Source organism: Amblyomma maculatum, chromosome 2, assembly GCF_055883805.1.
Source record: "Amblyomma maculatum isolate TAMU_Amacu chromosome 2, ASM5588380v1, whole genome shotgun sequence".
Classification (NCBI taxonomy): domain Eukaryota; kingdom Metazoa; phylum Arthropoda; class Arachnida; order Ixodida; family Ixodidae; genus Amblyomma; species Amblyomma maculatum.
In genome coordinates, this window is record NC_139345.1 from 128,828,432 (window position 1) to 128,844,865 (window position 16,434).

Consider the following 16,434-nt stretch of genomic DNA (forward strand, 5'->3'; position numbering starts at 1 on the left):
GTGGCAGAGGCTGCTAATGACTTCCATCTTTGGAACAATTTCTGTCTCCATCTAGAACTTCCAATAATATGTCGTCATTGGTCAGCATGCCAGCGACGGCAATATCTTCTATTGCGGTATACTCACGAAGCTGCACACTACTAGGGAGCAGAAACTGTCTGACCTCTTCATCGTCTATCTTTTCAGTGGGCTCTGGGATGTCTTCAGCAACAGCTTCATTTGGTCAATCACAGTCATTGGGACGAACGAATCCACTGTGTCTGTCACGGATATCCGGCGTCGCTCAGGCCGAAAGCATGAACTAGATGCCAGCCGTACCCACACGGACACACATTTAATACACACGCTCACAGACGCTAACCCGCAAACAAAATTAACAAAAACTAACACAACCTACAAAGACTAATGCTAGACACGATGCTTCACACTGAGAGACAGCGTTCCACTTTCGAGCTTACAGTTCGAAGCGGGCGATGTGTTTCGTGGGTCCAGGCAATGGCTTCGGCATCGAGGTGGTGTTCGGCTTGCAATGAGCTGGTCTAGTTGGCTACAACGGACAAACTCCCGTTGAAGTGTGGGCTGAAGCAACGTTGGCGCTCGCGGCGGCGTTGAGGTGAACCACCTGGGCGCTGCAGGTGGACGGTGGTACGAGCTCTAGAGGTGCCCCCTGGACGTAGCAGGTGATTGAATAGTCGCTCAATCACCTGAACCGGTTCGAGAACAGCAGGGAGTCTACGGTGCAGTGCCGTGGAACATGAGTACACCGGTACAGCAGCTGGCGTTGCTTACTCCCAGCCAAGGCGTCCCTCACCTCCCGGAGCCTCCGCTTCTCTGGCTTCTACCCCCTTGCCTCTTCATATTACGCCTTTTTATAACCTCCGCGTTCATACACATCAGCCTTATTGTCGTTTTCATCGTCTTCTGTTCACCAATCAGTGCTTGCCATGTCACCGACTACTTCTTCTATTTCTTCGTTGTTGGTCCACGCAATCCTTTTCGCCATCGTCGTCTTCTTTGCTTTCGCAAAACGCCTCTGTATTTGGCTTCTTACATCTGACAGTGTCAAAAATAATTCTCTATCACGTCTGCCAACGTGTCACTCCAGGTGCATGCTAAAGTATGAATAGTGCCGAGGAGGTTTAGGTAATTATCTCAACCTGCCTCCTTGTATAGCAGCTTTTGGTATCTGATTTTCACGTGCTGGATTATTCCTTGATCCAGCGGTTGCAGAGCCGCCGTCGTGTGTGAAGGCAGAGACACTAGCTCAATGCACTCCAAGCCCGTCACGCTATGTGCGCACTGCAAAAACCTTCCGCTTTTTAGCGGAAAAGCAGCGGTGAAGCTGCCGCAGCCAAGTTTAGAAGGTGTCGGAGGTCATCCTTCCGATTAGCTCTGTACTTCACAGGCAACCGGTGAATGTTCTTAAAACATCTTAGGTGGCTTGCCTTCTCAATGAGGAGCGGCAGTGCCCTATGCCTAATATGCTTGATGCCAGAAGCACGGTCATGCGCTCCTTGCTCCTCTTGCCTCAAACGCACCGGTCACCCTTAAATGTGATGGTTTTATCTGGCAAGGCATTGAAAAAAAGTGCAGTCTCATTTGCATTGAATATAGCAAGCCAGGTACTGGGGAAGCTCCTTCCAGTCATCAATGCGACCTTTGTTCACAGCTGCTTTCTCGCCACACACGCTCCAAAAAACCAACTCCTTTCCTTGGAGCGAGTGAACCATCCTTCAGGTGCACTGAACGAGTCGATCTGATATCTGTTATCCACCGTAAAAGAGCCTCTTCCAGCTTCGGGTTCGCTACCGTCCTCAGGTTCTTTTTCTGGTGAATATACCACTGTCATTCGCGTCAAAGATTTTTGCTTGATTTTTCACGTAGTCACCAAATGTACTCCTCTTGATGCCATACTTATTCATGATTGCCTGTCAAGAAACTCCTTCATTCAGCTCCTTTAGTATTTTCACCTTTGTTTCTAGATCTTTTGCTGGCTGCTGTGGTTGCTTCACTGGAGAGGCGGTCGCCGTTGTTGTAGATCGCAAGGCCGGCGGGCGCTTATCGGCACGATTCGCACACTGTCACTGTCGCACCGCAAAACATTGAGACAAAAAATCAAGCGTGTAGTCAGCACAGCCTCGGGAAAGCAGTGACAGCCACGTGACAGCCAAGTGACAGCAGTGCAAACCACAGAGTTAATACACTCAAGACAGTCTCACCGCCCTGACAATGATGATGATTATGATGTGGCTTCTCCCTTTGAAGCGCATGGTCACATCCCCCATTGTGCATCTGCCAGCGCCACCTAGTCATTGCTCACCCAATCTGCTGTCATCATCATCATCACATTTCTAGCCATGCATTTTTTTTTTTTTTGTCGCTGTTTTTCGATTTTGCCGCACAGCATGCAGACCGGCTCGCCTCGTGTAGTTTCTTGTTGCCCACCCGCTATGGATGCACATCCGCACGGGAAGGTCGGTAGCCCTCATCGAAGTTCTCAGAGTTAACCAATGTGTGGGTAAATGCCTCCGAGATAATGAGCGTTTATCGGCATTGAACTGTACACAATCTTGCCAGGACCGCACAGCGTGTCCAAGATAACTGAATTTCTAAGGTAAAGAGGCCCGGATGAACGAGGTTTTACTGTATACTGTGAACCACTCATTTGTGATGTTGCCGCTCATAGCTGACGTTCTGATTGCCTTTCAGGTCGAGCCAGATGTACTACATGTTTGGCTTCCTCTTCCTGGTGTTCATCATCCTGATCATTACCTGCTCGGAGACTACCATCCTGCTCTGCTACTTCCACCTCTGCTCAGAGGTGGGTCGCAGTCGCTACTAGCCACACGTGTGACATATCGAACACTTGCAGTCTCTGGCTCACGCTAACCAACTGTTGTTAGAACATTGCAACTGATAAAATGTGTAGTGTCGTGTCATAGCAAAGTTGCACTCATGCCAAGATGCAGAAGGAAACATCACACCAAGGGTGATGTCTGCTAAATTGGCAAGTTGTAGCAATAAATTCATTGCCGCTCTTTTGAGTTTGAAAGCCACGTGCAAGATGCATCGAACAAGTTGCACTTATGTCCAGCTCCACTTTGATCCATTGTGTCAGTGGCTAAAAAACATTTCAGTTAGAGTGCAGCTTGACCCTGGTTTGCGTACTGGGCCCTATTTTTATGGAACAGTGGAAAGCCCACTCTTTTTCCAAGTCATAAATTGGGTTGTCTGCGGCAAGAGCAAGATTTGCAGTGAGGGGCTTGCTGCTTTTCTCTGCAAGAACGAGGTTAATGACACTCAAGTGCGCGTTAGTTTCACTATTCCAGGTTTGCTTCATGCAAACAGATGATGCCACCAGGATTTCAGTCTGTTTTCTTCTTTTAGATTTTTTTTTAAGGCAGAATGCATCGATTCGTTGTTAGCAAAACTACATCTCACTAAGCAAAACCAGCTACTGAATGTCATTTCTGCATGAATTAGAAAGTAATCGACACACTTTTGCTAGTGGAACTCTTTGTGACTGTGGCTGAAAGCTTATGCTGATGCAATCTTATGCAATCTTCGAGTGGCATACTGCGTTGCTTGGCTTCTTTCGCTGGCTTGCCAGTTCCACCGGGTGACCTGATGGATGATGATGCCTTGCAGGACTACCACTGGTGGTGGCGGTCCTTCCTGACCAGTGGCTGCACGGCCTTCTACCTGTTTGTGTACTGCATCCACTACTTCACCCGGCTGAGCATTACGGGTGTGGCCTCTACCTTTCTCTACTTTGGGTACACCCTCATCATTGTGTTCCTCTTCTTCCTGCTCACGGGTGAGTAGTGCACACACCCTCTCACTCGTGTGGAGGCCTTTGTTTGGAGCCAGATGTCATCAGGCAGAGACTGCATTTAGCAGTTAACTTTATCTGGTGCATTTGCATCTGCCTGTAATGCTTATTTAAAACGATGTTCCTGCAACGAAACAACCTGAGTGGAATAGTTTGAGTGGAACAGTCTGTTTGAAACACTCGGTAGCTTAGTGTCTTCATCAGAAATGTTCAAATGCTTCACACTTTATTTGTCGTTCAATACAGTAAAAGCTCGTTAATTCGAACTTCACGGGACCGGGAAAAAAATTTGAATTGTCTGATGTTCGGATTATCGAATGGCCTCGAAAAAAACTGACCAAAACTGTTTGTACTACGGTAAATGTACCATATTTACCTAGTCTCGTAACGAACTTGCTCGCATAATGAACCCGCCCAGCCCCGATTTGTGCGTAGGAATCTGAAAAAAAAAATAATAATAATAAAGGCGTCAGTCGTTAGCGCGTCCCTCAGTTTCGCGCCTTCACGGTCCCCAACACATTTCTTGGCAGTGCGCCAAGATGCTGCGCGGCGATAACGGCGTGTTTATCTTTTGACTTTAGCTTGGGCAGGGGGAAAGTGAACTTGGCTAAGTGCCAGCGCTTGTCTGGTTGTGCAAACCTCCTTTTCAATAGGTATGTTCGCTTTATCATGCTGTGAGCGACTTGGGCGGGCGGCGCCGCCGTCTACTGCTACTCCAAACTCCAATCACCCCAACGATCATCCGAACGAATGGTGCTGATCGCGGCTGACTCGCCTGCTTCTGTTGACGACTGATAAATGGAAGGATGGATGGCTATCGCAAAAAAAAAAAAAAGAAAGAAAGTTTAACCCATAGTGTCTGTCTGAGATTATAGCCTTTTATGGGCATTGGCTGGGAGCGCCGACAGTACTTATCCCTATTTCCAAATTAACAGGGTTGGAATTAACGAGTATTTAGTTGCGAGCTACGGAGGTTGCGCAGAAGAGAGAGCAGGCAGCCGCCGCCGCGCGGTCATGCACTGACCTTGTCGCGGCCGCGTCGCCTCCCTTCAACGCCGCCGGCCACCACGCCGGTCATGGCGCCATTTAAGTTTTACCCACTCTTCGATGGTTTTACCTGGTTCCTTATTCTGCCCCGTTTTGGACGTGCGCAGCCTCTAATTATGCCTACCGATCGCGGAGGTCTCTCTTTACTTTTTTTTTTTCTTTTCTTTTTTGCAGCGTGATGTGCGCCAAGCTATCCAGACGCGGCGGCGCGTAGTTCAAATTATCCGTAGCGGAACCGACTCGCGTTCGAATTAACGGGCTTTTTAATACACAGATCTCTATGGAGCTTGGCCGGACCAAGTAGTGTAGTTCGAATTATCCAAAAATTCGAATTATCGAGGATCGAATTAACTAGCTTTCACTGTACATGCCTCTTTTTTTTTTTTTTTGTAATTATCAATTGCGTTTTGTGCTCTGTGGCCAGTAGTCAGTATTCTGCATTGTCATGTTCAACATTGATGTGTAGTTAAATGCAAATGTAACATGGCTCCTTGTAAAAATTTGCTCAGTATTACAAAGTTTCTCAATTCCTTGATGTCGCTCAAGTTGAAGCATGCAAATGTAAGAACTCCTGCGAAATGTAAGCGTCGCAGTGCAATGCTGCAATGACTGTTTGTTGGCTAGTGTTGCGTTACTTGTATATCTAGTGAGACTATGCTGAAGTTCGTTAGCTTTTAGATGGCCCAGAAGAACCTCACCGATTGCATCCTGCACTGGCATAGCTTGCTCTAGAGCAGTGTTACTCAGATGGGGCTCCGCAAAGTGATATTCGAACGCCTACGAAATCCACAGCCGTGCAGGCCGTGCCCACGAAATCGAATCACGCCAGCGCATGCACATTGGCGGCGGCGCGCGGAAGCCAATCACAGTAGCAGAGGACTCTATGCTGATTCCCTGTTATTGGCATATAAACGAAATATGGGGAGCAGTGAAATAAACGAAATATGGGGAGCAGTGAAATTCGCGATTTTTAAAGCTGATCGTTTTCAGAAAAGGGATTTTTTTCAAGTTCACGGATTTTTCCGACTGTTCGATTATTCGGACCATTTTCCGGGTCCCGCCAAGTCCAAAAAAAAAAACGGTCGGCGACTGTACTTGCCGTCAAATTTATTTTTTTCTTTTTTGATGGAGCGGAAGCTGTGGAGCCAAAACATACCCTCTCTTCTTGCGCAGTCCCTGCTTGCTGTTTTTAGTTTTCACCCTGAAGCAAAGTATGTTGTCAGTATTCATTGTTTAATGCATATTTGGAACACAGCTGACGACTTTCAGCATTCAGTTTTCAGCATTCAGAAAAGTTTTCATGACTGAAAGGAAGCTTTCAGCATTTCTAGCTGAAAGGGTGTAAACATGCCGCAAAGTCAAGACTACCGTATATTGCCGCGCATAAGTCGACCTTTTTTTTAAAATGTCCTTCCAAAAGTTGGGGGGTCGACTTATAAATCGGGGTCGACGTATATGCGGAGTCTTAAAGTCTGCTTATATGCGGGGTCAAAAGTAATTTCAACCGAGTCGCGGATAATATCATGCCCCGTGCGCTCATAATTCCATAAAAGTTGTCAGACACAATGCGAAAGTGAATCTGCTTTAAAAAAAAAAAATGAATTTTAATCGAGATTTGAACCAAAGGCTTGTTTTAATGCGATGACGTGTTATCGACAAACCGTGGGCGTTCCACGAAAAAATGGCCAAAGCCGGGCGGGCTGGCAATGTTTGATACAAATGGGACAGCTACAAATCCAACCCAGTCCAAAACAACCATGCGACCAGTCACATGAGCCAAGAAGCATTTTCGCATGTTGTGCAACGTTGTATGCATTTCGCCATTTCTTCTCGTCGCACCGCCTGGACTTTAGCCGACGTGACAGCTGACAGCGGTGTATGTGGTTTGTGTCACTCGACGGACGCCTTGCAAGATGCCGCCGTAACCTTGACAACAGTACAGCGCTGCTTTCAAACGGCAAGTCATCCTCTGCGCCGAGTCGGAAAACAACGTCGAAGCAGGTCGGAAGTTCGACGTCTCAGAAAAGTGCATGAGAGGCTGGAGAAAACAAAGAAGTAAACTTTTTGCGTGTACTGCTACACGCCGTTGCTTTCGCGGGCCGAAGTCCAGACAATACCCTGCTGTTGAGGAGGCGGTTTGAGTTTGGGTTCACGACCAGAGAAGCAAGAGCCTGAGTGTTTGCTACAATGACATTGAAACAAAGGGACACGCTGTCGCGGAGATGTGCATCCCGCGTACCGAGTTTAAGGGGAGACGCGGGTCGAAAAACGGCGATTTTCAGTAAAAAAGTCACTTTTGTGATTTTGACTGTTTCAGCAACACTGATCCTTCCTCTTTAATATATAAAAAAATCAGAGCCGAAAACAGTCGCGAAATCATTTAAAAAGTCTGTTAAAGCACGCAAGGTGGCTGAAGAAGGGGCAGATACGACCCATGTTCAAGCGCGTGACGCGTCAAATCGCGGCGTCGCACGCCACTGAAATTTTGCAAGGCGGCAGGCCTACGCTTTTTCTCCCCAAAGCTGGCTTTGCCGCTTCACAAACCCCCAGCAAGTAATAAAAAAAAAAAGTTTCGCCACCCAAACCTAGCATTTTCACTGGCCATTTAAATCACGTGGTGCGATTTCGACCACGCCATTGGCTGTCAGTGTGGGAAGCGGCCATAGCTCGTCTGCTCTTCATGCGACGCGTAGCTCGCTGTCACGCTGGCCCGCTAGTTTTCTTTCGGCGTGTTTTCAAAATTTCATGCATCTTCGTGCTCGTCGCTGCGATAGAATCCGAGAAGAAACGTGACTTTCGGTGTCGAAAGTACCGATCAAACCACGCGTTCAAGGGAAGTCACCGGCAAAGTGAAACGGCGTGCAGTGGAGACGTCCGCGGAAGCTAGGCCTAACCTCGGCGGAGGCGACACTTTTGACAGCTCGAAGCTGGCTGGGCACTGAAGTTTCAGTGACAGCTTAGACGATTTCGTCAGTGCATTGGATAAGAAGATAAGGATCTTCGAGCGTTGAGGAGACCTAGTACGGCGAGTGCCTTTATCGGCGAGATCGGTGCCGCGAACGCACTGGCGAGCGAGCAGCATGTCGGGAGCGCGGACGCTGCTAACTTTCCGTTCGCGAGTTGGCCAAGAAGTGAAAAGGACTCTCGTCGTTTCTAGAGCTGCGTTGCAGCAGTGTAGCGTGTGCCACGTCCGTTGTGTCGTAGTCGTGCGCGGTGTGCAGCTCCGGTGGACGACGCCCTTCAGCCAGCCCGAGGGAGATTTTTGCCGTGAACGTCAATGCAGGGGTTGCGGCGCTCGTTATTGGTGCTGGATACAATCAACTTTCCCGATTTTGTGTGGTTCTTGGTTTGCCGAAACAAGTGCACCGTAAGGAGTTTAATGCCATAACAAAAAATGTGCACCTTGTGGTTACAAAGCAGTGGCGGACAGAAGCAAGGTCTCAGCATCACTAAATAGCCAAGAAAGCACGCCTTGAGAATGCTGCTCACAATGTCACTGTGGGAGCAACATATGATGCTGGTGAATTCTAAAACTGTGCACTGTATCATAATACCCTGGCCTGCATTGTGTGCAATTTTCATGCAGATAGTGCTGCTACAACAGCAATAAACAGCTTTTGTATCTTTAAATCGCATTTTTCTCGAATTCGTATTTTGGGCCGAATATGAGTTTTGTGCACAATATTTTATGTCGTTATTTTAGTTCAATCAACACCAAATTTGGCATGCATAATCTTTAGGATGTGTAGAATGCAAGTATCTAGGTTTAAATGCAATCAGCAGTATTTTTGGGCATGCAAATTTAAAAAATTATCTGGTGCTAGCCACTAAAAACAAGGCACCAGATATAAAATTGTCTCAAAACATTGCATGCCAAGGGATTGTTGCTATGTTGCTTATTTGCACTCAGTGGAGTGTTGGGGACAAGAAGAACTAGTTGGCTCTGCCCTACCATGCTTGCTGCTGTGTACAGCAGCTGCACAAACATGCATTGTTTTTCACTTATGCATGGCATTTAGAATATAAAAACATTAAGCTATTTTAAAACTAAAAGCATATTTAGAAAGAGGAGATCAATCTCTATAAGTGGTGCAATTTTCATTCACCTAGCATCAATATTAAGAAAAAAATGTTTTCGAGGAGCATCTCCCCTTAAATGTATAAGAAATGGGTGACGAATTTCATGAAGAGGAACGGCAAAAGCCTAAGGCAACGAACGACTGTATGCGAACGGTTGCCCGAAGCCTACGAAGAAAAACTGAGCGCCTTTCTGCGCCATGTGAGTCACCTGCGGGCAACACATTCATTCCTGCTTGGTCAATAGGCAACGGTGACCAGACTCCAGTCTGGTTTCATATGCCTAGAAATAGGACAGTGTCCGCAAAAGGGGAGCGCCAGGTCCGCCAGCTGACAACGGGCAACACGCACAATCATTTCACGGTTATGTTATGTTGTACGGCAGATGGGCACAAGTTACCACCATTCCTTCTGTCCAAGAGGAAAATGATCCCGGCAAAGGAAAAGTTCCCGCCAAAAGTCATCGTGCGGGTGAATGAGAAGGGATTTTTTTAATGATGAAATGGTCCTCGAATGGTTTCGTCTCATGTGGTGCAGGCGTCTGGGGGCACTGCTGAAGCCCCGCAGCTGCTCATCCTGAACTCTTTCTGTGGCCACATAACCGACCATGTGAAAAAAGCGGTAGCGGACGCGAGATGCGACCTAGTCATCATTCCGGGCAGATTGGCATCTATTCTTCAGCCACTGGATGTGGCGCTGAACAAGCCATTCAAAGACTGCATCGGTGCATTCTACGAGTGGCTCCAGCAAAAAAACCCAGACACCAACAGGGCGGCTGAAGCGAGCTTCTTTGGGCGAAGTGGCTCAATGGGTCAGTGATGCCTGGTATGGGCTACCAACAGACACTGTCTCAGCGGCGTTCTCCACGTGCGGCATCTCGGCACCGCTTCCGATGACCAGCGGCAGCAGTGGCTCATAACATGATCGCGACTGTGTCCTCACGAGCGACGACAGATGTCTCGTGAACGAATAAATGTTTCTTTATGACTCGGCCTTCTGAAATACTTTTTGGGCGAGCTAGGACCGCAGAGTGTGGCAGCGTCGACCTAAATTCGAAGTATAACTTTTTTTTTGCCCAAAGGGGGTCGCGAGTTGGGGGGTCGACTTATAATCGGCAGTATACAGTATTTGCTGGGACAATGCAGTTAGGAATGCTCTGCCCCAGTGGCCTTCCCTTCACAGCCAAGAGCAGCTATCGCAGACTGTAGTCTGAGATGGATTTGCATGGATAACCGCACCAAGTCGATCTCGACGTTTACAGCACTGTCTCACAGCTGTACCTTTCATTCTGTGCAGGTACGGTGGGCTTCTTCTCCTGCTTCTGGTTTGTGCGCAAGATCTACAGTGTTGTCAAGGTTGACTGAGTGGTGGCGAGAAGGAGGTGGAGAGCTGTGGCACCACGCTCTTCCAATGCTCGGTGGTTGTCGTGGCTGGCCAAGCGCCCTTGTCGTGGGACGCAGTGCGTGGCGGGAGGAGGAGAGGGGGAGGAGAAAAGGAAGAGGGAAATAGACTCGAGTTGTCTCGCTGCAGACAGCTTCATCTGTCCAGCAACAAAAAGCAGGCAACGACTTTGCACGAGAGGTGTTTTAGAGCTGAAGTGACTAGGCTGTGTTTATATACTCCCAGGAGGTATATATGTAGTGTACCCTAGGAGAGCGGAGAAAGGTAAGCGGGCCCACGACCACTAGCCGGAAAGGGCCTTTGACAGCGGTGCGTGTGTCCGCTTGGCTTTCTCGCATTGTAATTAATAGTTTTTGTCTGTTTATGATAATTTTCTGTTGGTTTTGTAGTCTGAAGTGTTGATTTTTATAGCAAGAATTGGTTCATCATGTCTCAACTGCTTGTTGCTTTTTGCCCGGTGTGCAGTGCGTTGAGTTGTCAGTTTTATTATTTTTTTTTTCATCAACCTGAGTCTCGTGTCAAGCACGTCTTAGTTTGAACAGGGTGGCCGGGCCAAGGCAAGGGAAGGACACGTTCACAGATCACGGCGTCGCTCGCCTATGGTGAAGCTGCAGCACCAGTTCTCCTGAGCATTGTTGGTTCCTGCTTTCAGTCAACTCTTTATCTCCCAGCTTTTTATTGTTATCTTTATATTTTTGCTTTTCTTTTCTTTTTTCTGCCTGTTTGTCGCAAACATTGCTCTCCTGTGGTGTGCTCTCCTCGTGATTGAGTTTGGCAGTCAGTCAGTCTCCTCAATCTTTGCCTTCACGTCTGTCATCAGTCTGCAGGTGTGCTTCAGTTGCTTTCAGAACGTGCAGGTTACCTCAAGGAAGGTTCCTTCATCGCTATTTTTGTCCCTCACCTGGGAATTGTGCATGTATGTATATGCGTATATGCGTGTGTCCGAGTGTGTGTGATGTTCAAATTAATGCTTACTTGTGCAAGCACGCTCCTAAGCATTAGTGGATTTCCTGTGTTAGGTGAGCGTTGCCCCTTTATTGGTTCATGCAGTCTGTTTTTGGAGTTTCGCAGACCCTCCGTGGATTTTACTGGTCAGTTCAGGTTATGAAGTCAATTGCAGACAGAGAGGTAGCAACACCGTGTGTATAATATAACCAGCGTGTGTATAATATAACTTCATTATTTCCAGCATGTTTTGCTCTGTGCACTTTTCATGCCCTGTTAGCTCTTCTAGTTCAGTAGCCCAAGAAGTGAAGGGGAAAAAAAATGTACAGGCAATTGAGTGGGAGTTGGCTGTAAAATGACGCCTTTTCCGTTGTTTTTATTTTCTCGGTGTACATGGATAAGCGCTGTGTCTCGATCCATCTGTTTTGCTGCCACGTGTGTGCATGATGTGCCCGTGCCTAAATCCCCATTGATGAAGGTGGCAGAAAATGGCGGCTGTTGACCAAAAAACTGATCACTGCATTCTAGGCTTTGATGCAGTGCACAACATTTTCTGTCCAGGCAATTTGCTGCGTCTGTTAGGTTTGCTCGGCATGACATGAGAAGTGCTTTGCAGAATGGTTTTTACATAATGTGCATGTTATTCATGGGTGTATGAAACGTCGCCCCTTCCAGCAGTGGCCTCACTTGACGAGCACTTCCCCTTTTTCTCCCTTCCTTCTTTTTGTGATAGTCAGGTGCAAAGATTCTTGAATAAATGAATCTTAGAATATAGAAGTGTGCGTGCTTTGTAGCGTTCATGATGTGATTGGCGCAGATCGTTGTGCCTCGTATTCTTTTCACGAATCCTTTTTGAGAGAAGTGCAAATATTTCCTGGCACGTTTTCCTTTTTCTCTTTTTCACTTTCGTTACTGCTGCTTTGCCTTGTTGCAAAATTACGTGCTGGGAAAAAGTTCTTCAAGCACGTGCATGATGTGCACTCAGCTTGCAGCTGAGGAACTGCTCGCTATAATGTGAAGTATCGTCCTGCATTTCAGTTTTCAACGCTGCATGGTATGTTGTGCTGTGTGTGCACTCAAGTTGGGGAGGGGGCGGGCTCTGGCAACATTACACTGCACATGGAGGAAGCAGTGTTGCTAAAAAATGGTTTTGTTTTGTGCTGTGTTCTGCACTGCATATCTGCATAAAGTGATGCTTACCATTGGTAGGACTGTGTTTTTGTACTTTTATTGTTTGTTTGTTTCAGAAGCATGCAATTTCTTGTGTTGCAGATGCAATGATCTCTGAGTGATATTTGACAAGTCTTTTTTTGATCATGTGCAGAGCAACCAAAGGTTTCCCTACTTTTATTGCTGGTGTGCTAGCGTAATGGGAAGGCCTATTCATTGTTATGAGATCACTGAAAGAGGCTAAATTCCAGCTGTATTCCGCAAATGATTGAAGTACCCTGGTAGCAGTTTTGGATTTGGTTGGATGTGATTCTTGGTTAAAGGCAGAATATTTGTTATTCCTAAGGATTCAACCACTGATGACTTCACCTTTCTACGATAGCCAGCCCCAGCAGTTTTACATTCTTCGCACAGATTTAGCAGCCATTCTTTTAAAGGGCAACGCTTCATTGATTACCTTGGATATCTGCTAGACATAATTTAGTATATACTGCTAAGAAAGTATGTTAACCAGGCGCTTATAATTCAGTGTGATTTGTTAACCTCTGGAAGAAAAAAATGCCACTTTTATGTGGTGTGCGAGCACAGGGCATTTACTTGCTAGATATCTACTCCGGTTGTGGCAGTGGCAACCCCTTACGTTGTGTGGTGGGATTTGGATTTCTGCTGCGAGTTGTTCTTCATGCAATTCTTTCACCATGCTACATGTTGGACCACCAGGATTCTGCTCACATTTGCACGTAGGCATGCTATTCAGTGATCAAGCAATGAGGCAGTGTTATGCAAAACTATATTGGTCTGTACGCTGGAAAGTATAAAGACGATTGGTTAGAAAATTTTCGCGCATACACACCTTGGTCACTGCGTACAATGTCATTGTCTTCACTTCTTGACACCTTTGTGAAAAAAATCTTGGTTTTTCTTCTCCTTAACCTGCTTTTTTTTTATGATTCAAGCCTCCATTATCGCCATTTGTTTAGCTTTACTTTGTGTATTATCCAGCTGGATGTGCTTTGCAGTAGTTCAAGTTTTGTGGAGGGGATTTATTTCAAGGCTTTTATGACTAGGAGGTATGATAGTCATTTTGCACATACACATAGCGGTTGTGATAAACATGCATTTTGGAGGCATCGTGCGAGACAAAAAAGTTAAATCAGTTGGCATCCTACTGGCCACTTTCAGATATCCATAGCCTATAATAGCAGGCAAGGGCCTCGTACCGGAGTGGGTAAACGCGTGACGCTGGTCGTGACTGACGTCTTGCTTGCTCGTTGGCTGTCGCATGCCGAGTGTCCAGAGGTGGGATGTTATATTTGTCATTTACTGAGAAGGCCGCAGTGCTTGTGAGGCTCTGTTTCATTCACTTTTCAACTTTCAAGAGGAGATTTTGGCCAATTATTTTTGCCAGATGGTCGTTCAGTCTGTGCAACAGCTCTGAATTTTCAGGCGTATTTATCTGTGCACATCTTGGGAAGTGTTCTGAGTAAATAAAAAATATTACTGTCTCTTAGAGCGAGCTCTTCCCCTCCCTTTTTCATTTTATAGGTCTTGGGGTTTTTGTAGTAACTCGTTACAGGAGCCTAGTTCAGACATTGCATGCTTGAGTTGTTGTGCCTAATTTAATGGCCCACTAATTGAGGACGAGAAGGGGGGCTAAAGTTAATCGAGAGGTAGTACTACAAAAAGGAGAAGTTTTAGTTACGGTGGTAAAGCACATTGCCAACGGAAAGTTGCATACGCGAAATGCCACTGCATATCGTCTCCTAACGGTTGCATACTAGTTTGTTGGATGCGATGCCTCAACTGGTTGTGATGCTGCTTGGTTGTTAAGAGTTTCATTCTGCTCATGGCGAATGCTCTGGGATTGGGTTAAAATCCAGAAAATAGCTTGAAGCGACAGTCTAGCCGAAAATACTGTATTTCATATTTCTGGGCTCTGTGAGCTTGCAGGACTATGATTACAAAACGAATACACAGTGCAAATGCGTGTGGCACTGGCACTGTTTTTTTTTTTTTTGTGGGAAAGAACATTCTGTGGTCCTCACAGTTGGGCGTCGTGTATGGGGCTGCTTAAAGAAATTACGGTAATTCGTGGTTCTAGTGATTGATGATTGATTGGTGTGTGATGGGTGATAGTGAGTTAATGAAATCATTGTAATTGATTGTTAATTGAATTGAGAAAAGGGGATTCAAAGGTGTCGGAATCCTCAGATTGAAGGGCAGTGCTTAATGATGCTAATCGAAAAAAATTGGAGCGTTTATCGATTGAAATCGTCGGAAAAATTGTAGAAAGCGGGTTCAAAGGTGTCAAATGCCCAGAATAAAAAGCCAATGCTTGGTGATGCTAATTAGGAATACTTAGACCGCGTAATTCACCAATTCAAATAATTAAAAAGTAAAACTGGAAAAAGGGCACAAAGATGTCAAAATGTTCAGAATGTAAAGCCAATTCTTTTTCTGATGCATAAAAAAAACGTCGCTATGTATGAGATACCGTTATGTTATGAAATGGGACGGTTATGTCAGAATCAGCCTGGGCATTGCATCGAGCGCAAACTGTGTGTTCAGCTGAAAGCGCACTGGGAAACGATCGTTTGACGAAGCGGCGTCCGAGCTCGCCGCATGTGCGTAGAGATAGCGGTGAAGGGTGGCCGTTCCTGGCCCTACGGGACTGGTAGTTCAAAGCCGCTTGCAGCGGGGGCTAGCCTGCCACTGAATTTTTCTGTTGCAGGCCGTCATTGCACCCGCCACCGCTTAGGTGGTGGACGACGGCTGTTGCGGCGGGCGTCTTTTCCTCTTTTTCTTTACTTCTGTCCGCACGAGGCAGCGGAGGTGGCTTAGCTACAGAGCCTACTAGTAACAGACCCGTGCTGATTGATTTATAGGAAAGGAAAGGCTCGGTAACTGTCTCACTTGTTTTCTGTGGACACCGCAACCATGCCGTAAGGGAAGGGAGGAAGGTGGGAGTGAAAATGGAAAGATAGAAAGAGGAGCCATAGTGGAGGGCTACGGAGTAATTTCGACCACCTGGGGATTTTTAACATGCGCTGACGTCGCACAGCACACGGACGCCTCTTCGTGTGTGGGCATTACAAAGGAGGCGCTGGTTCTAGTAACATTGCCAAATTCGGCGTTGACATGCTATTGGTTGACAAGAAAGGAAAGGCGCAGTATCTGTCACTTTTCTGTGGACACCTGAACCGCGCCGCCGTAAGGGAAGGGAGGAATGTGGCCGCACCTGTGCATCATTCCATCTGACAAGGCAAGGTGGGAGTCCGTTTATTGAGTGCAGCAAGTACTTAGGTTAAGGGAAGGCTGATCGGGACATCATTGGGATATCATCGGGATATCATTGGTAAAAAGCCGCCGTCCGTGCTCTTTCGACGAGGGCTCGTTGTTCCTCAAGGTCCGAGCTAGACAGGGCCGCCTTCCAGCCATCCCACGTTGGCTGATTTTTTATGAAATTAACGGCGGCGCAACAAGGACAAAAACAAGGAGGAGGCACTACCATGCGCACACTACCAACTATTTATTAACCGGAAAAGTGGCATATTTATACATTCAGCTCAAGAATGAGACTCATCGCAATTATCGCTTCAAACCCAACACATGGAAAACAAGCGGCAACAACAGAATAATATACCAGAAACCTTTAAGCCCTGCAGATAACCTAACAGATTCTGATAAAAAAAATTAGAAACGAAAAAAAGGTCATCTCTTAGCAAAAGCATTGTCAATCATAGCAAAAAGTCAAACGAAAAAAGGGGCCATCTCTTAGCTAAAGCAGTGTCAAAAAATCGTAGCAAAAGCAGGCCGAAACCTAAAGCCAACAATAAAAAAAAAAAAAAAAATAAAACCACAGACAATCATTGTAAAAGCATAGTCAAACAGACGAAGCAAAAACAGTCAGAAAAAAACGATAAAACCGATAACAAATTTAACAACCCGCCTAAACAAACAAT

General features: G+C 46.4%; 1 protein-coding gene across 1 annotated transcript in view; it reads left to right on the forward strand.

The window, feature by feature from the left end:
* The window catches only part of LOC146199816 (transmembrane 9 superfamily member 2-like), a 53,682-nt gene extending 39,698 nt beyond the window's left edge, over positions 1-13,984 (forward strand). Inside the window, exons 14-16 of the mRNA XM_084595256.1 lie at positions 2,710-2,821; positions 3,649-3,817; positions 10,253-13,984. Of these exons, the coding sequence (XP_084451382.1) occupies positions 2,710-2,821; positions 3,649-3,817; positions 10,253-10,320 (349 nt within the window). The 3' untranslated portion in view covers positions 10,321-13,984. The remainder of the gene's footprint in view (positions 1-2,709; positions 2,822-3,648; positions 3,818-10,252) is intronic.
* The last annotated feature ends 2,450 nt before the right edge of the window (positions 13,985-16,434 follow it).